The sequence below is a fragment of the Acanthisitta chloris genome, unplaced genomic scaffold (genome assembly GCF_000695815.1).
Source record: "Acanthisitta chloris isolate BGI_N310 unplaced genomic scaffold, ASM69581v1 scaffold21446, whole genome shotgun sequence".
Taxonomy (NCBI): Eukaryota; Metazoa; Chordata; class Aves; order Passeriformes; family Acanthisittidae; genus Acanthisitta; species Acanthisitta chloris.
Window position 1 is genome coordinate 1 of NW_008676751.1, and position 2753 is coordinate 2753.

Below are 2753 nucleotides of genomic sequence, written 5' to 3' on the forward strand. Positions count from 1 at the left end.
TGCCCCCCCGGCCTTTCCCGCCCTCACGCCAGGATTCCCAGGGATTTTCCCACCCTCTCTGTACCCCAGGCCCCCCTTGTTACCCCCCACACAACTGCTCAAAAGTCCCCTCAACCACACTCCGGACACGAAGCTCCCCAGCCCCCTCGGGAACCCAGCGCTTCCGCTGATCTCTGCAGTGAGCAACAGCACCCAGGCCCCTCCAGGGGAGGAGAAATGTGAAAGCAACCTGGAAAACTCCTACCTGGAGAAGCTAAAAGCCAGGAACAGTGACATGTCCGATGGCAGTGACTTTGAGGATGTCAATACAACCACAGGCACAGACCTGGACACCACTACTGGCACCGGCTCCGACCTGGACAGTGATGCGGAGAGTGACAGGGACAAAACGAAAGACAAGAGCAAACAAATGGAGCCCAAGCCAGACTTTGTCAGCAGCTCTGTGTCTGCGAGCTCCACCAACACCACGAGCGAGATCCCTCTCTTCTATTCTCAGCATTCCTTCTTTCCTCCCCCCGAGGAGCACCTGCTGCCCACCACGGGGGCAGCTAATGACTCTATTAAAGCTATCGCCTCCATCGCAGAGAAGTATTTTGGGCCTGGCTTTATGGGGATGCAGGAGAAAAAGATGGGGTCGCTCCCCTATCATTCCATGTTCCCTTTTCAGTTCCTTCCCAACTTCCCACATTCCCTCTACCCTTTCACGGAGCGAACCCTCAATCACAACTTGCTGGTCAAGGCAGAACCAAAGTCACCCAGGGACCTCCACAAAGTCGGCAGCACCAGCTCGGAGTCACCCTTCGATCTCACCACCAAGCCAAAAGAGATTAAGCCAATCCTTCCCCCACCCAAGGTCCTGCCAGCCCCGACCTCAGGGGAGGAACAGCCACTGGATCTGAGCATTGGCAACCGCATCCGAGCCAGCCAGAACGGGGGAAGAGAGCCACGGAAAAACCACATCTACGGGGAGAGGAAGCTGCTGGCAAGTGAAGTCTTACCCAAGATTTCCCAGTCTCAGCTGCCTCAGCAGCCATCCCTGCACTACGCTAAGCCATCGCCCTTTTTCATGGACCCCATCTACAGGTATTAACATACCCTGCCTTAAGCCTTTCTCTAATGAGCTCATTTTCTAGCTGCCATCACACCTTGAGGCAGGTGGGGATGGAGGTTGTTTGGAAAGGGCAGTGAACGTCTGCTGTGGGTGTTTGTACTTCTCAACACACTGAATTTCCTGAATGGAAAGGGCTGAGTAATTGCCAGGAGCTCTGGTAATCGATGTGTAAAGAACACATCCTTGTTTTGATAAAGAAGAAACTTGACCTATTTAAGGACTCTCCCACGAGCCATCGCTAAGATGGCACTTCTGCTGGGGAAATTCCAGAGGTTTGATTCGATAAGAATGCAGAGTTCAGCTGGGCTCTCATGGCTTGGGAATGAGTCAGGAGCCCTGGGAGCCTGGAAATGCAGCTCTCCCACTGACTGGCTCGATGGCCTTTTGTGAGCCACTTCACCTTTCTTCCTCCCACCCCTTTTTCTTTCTTATGCTTTTTCTGAAGAGGCTTTTCAGCTCGGAGGAGCTGCTGTAGCCTCAGCCTGCGAAACTTGTTACTCTTGGAGTAACAAGTACTGTGGAAACACATGGTAGTGTGTTACTCTCCGGATCTCTCCCAGATACATTTCTTGCAGACTTATCTTTCTTGGGAGATAACAAGGGTTTTCTAGTGTCACTTGAGCAGATGGTTTCTGAGGAGGGCCTGATGCGTTACGTCATGCCTGGAGTGAGCTGAGGAGCAGACTGGGTGAAGTTATCTGAGTGCCAGTTAAACTTCCAGAAGGAATCAATTCAGAAGGAGGTGCAAAGGGAAGACTTGAGTCGTTTGTTGTTTGAGAGCTTTTTAACAAAACCTGTTTCTAAAGGAAATTTATGGTGAGGGTAGCAGTAAATTTGTGTGTTACCCATCTGGGCACTGGCACTGCCCTTGGTATCCTCCTGCCACGGATGAGGTGGACGTGGCATGTTTGGTTCTAGCAAAGTCCAGTGAAAAGTGGTGTCCTGAACTAATTCAGTTTAGCCACGTCTAAATCTTAATTAATGTTAATTTAGACATTAACATGTCTAAATGCTTCACAACATCCACTCAGAGATGTGTGTTGATCCGGGAAGGCTCCTGGAGTCAGTGTCCAACCGACTCCTGGAGGTGAATGGTTTGTCCTTGCGTTCCTCGTGCTGGATGTGAACTGTGTGTGATCCTCACTGTATCCAGCCTGCTGGAAGGAGCTCCTGGTGCTGGAAAGCCTCAGAGCCACCACAGAGCGATGGTGTCAGCACCAGGATGGGTCACCTGAGCATTCCAAGGGCTGCAAACAACACCAGGACAGCACCGATGTCACCGCGGCGCAGCTGATAACTGTGGGAAAAAGTGATGTCAGTGTGCTGCCAGGCCAAGGAGCTGTCAGCTGGGGTGGGATTAGTGAGCCCTCGGTGCTGGCTGGCACACAGGAGCCTCTCCCTGTGCCAGCTCACAGCTCCGTGCGCTCCTGCTGTGCCATCTGTGAGGCTCCAGCCCAGCCCAGGAGGTGCTGTGTCCTGTCTGGGACCCACCATGGGCATCTCCTCCTGCACAGGTCAGTCAGGATGTGAACAGTCCTGGACGTGCTGTTGTAAAAAGTCCTGGAAAAAAAAATTAAAAATCCCGAAGTGGGCTAGAACAGCAAAAGCATTCCTGTAGGATCCTGCCACCTCTGGGCATTCT

The 2753-nt window shown here is 52.4% G+C and overlaps 1 protein-coding gene across 1 annotated transcript in view; it reads left to right on the forward strand.

The window, feature by feature from the left end:
• Positions 1 to 7: 7 nt before the first annotated feature.
• Positions 8 to 2753, forward strand: part of PRDM16 (PR domain containing 16) — a gene marked incomplete at its 5' end in the record, with an annotated part of 13673 nt that continues 10927 nt past the window's right edge. Inside the window, one exon of the mRNA XM_009076258.1 lies at positions 8 to 1083. Within this exon, the coding sequence (XP_009074506.1) occupies positions 8 to 1083 (1076 nt within the window). The remainder of the gene's footprint in view (positions 1084 to 2753) is intronic.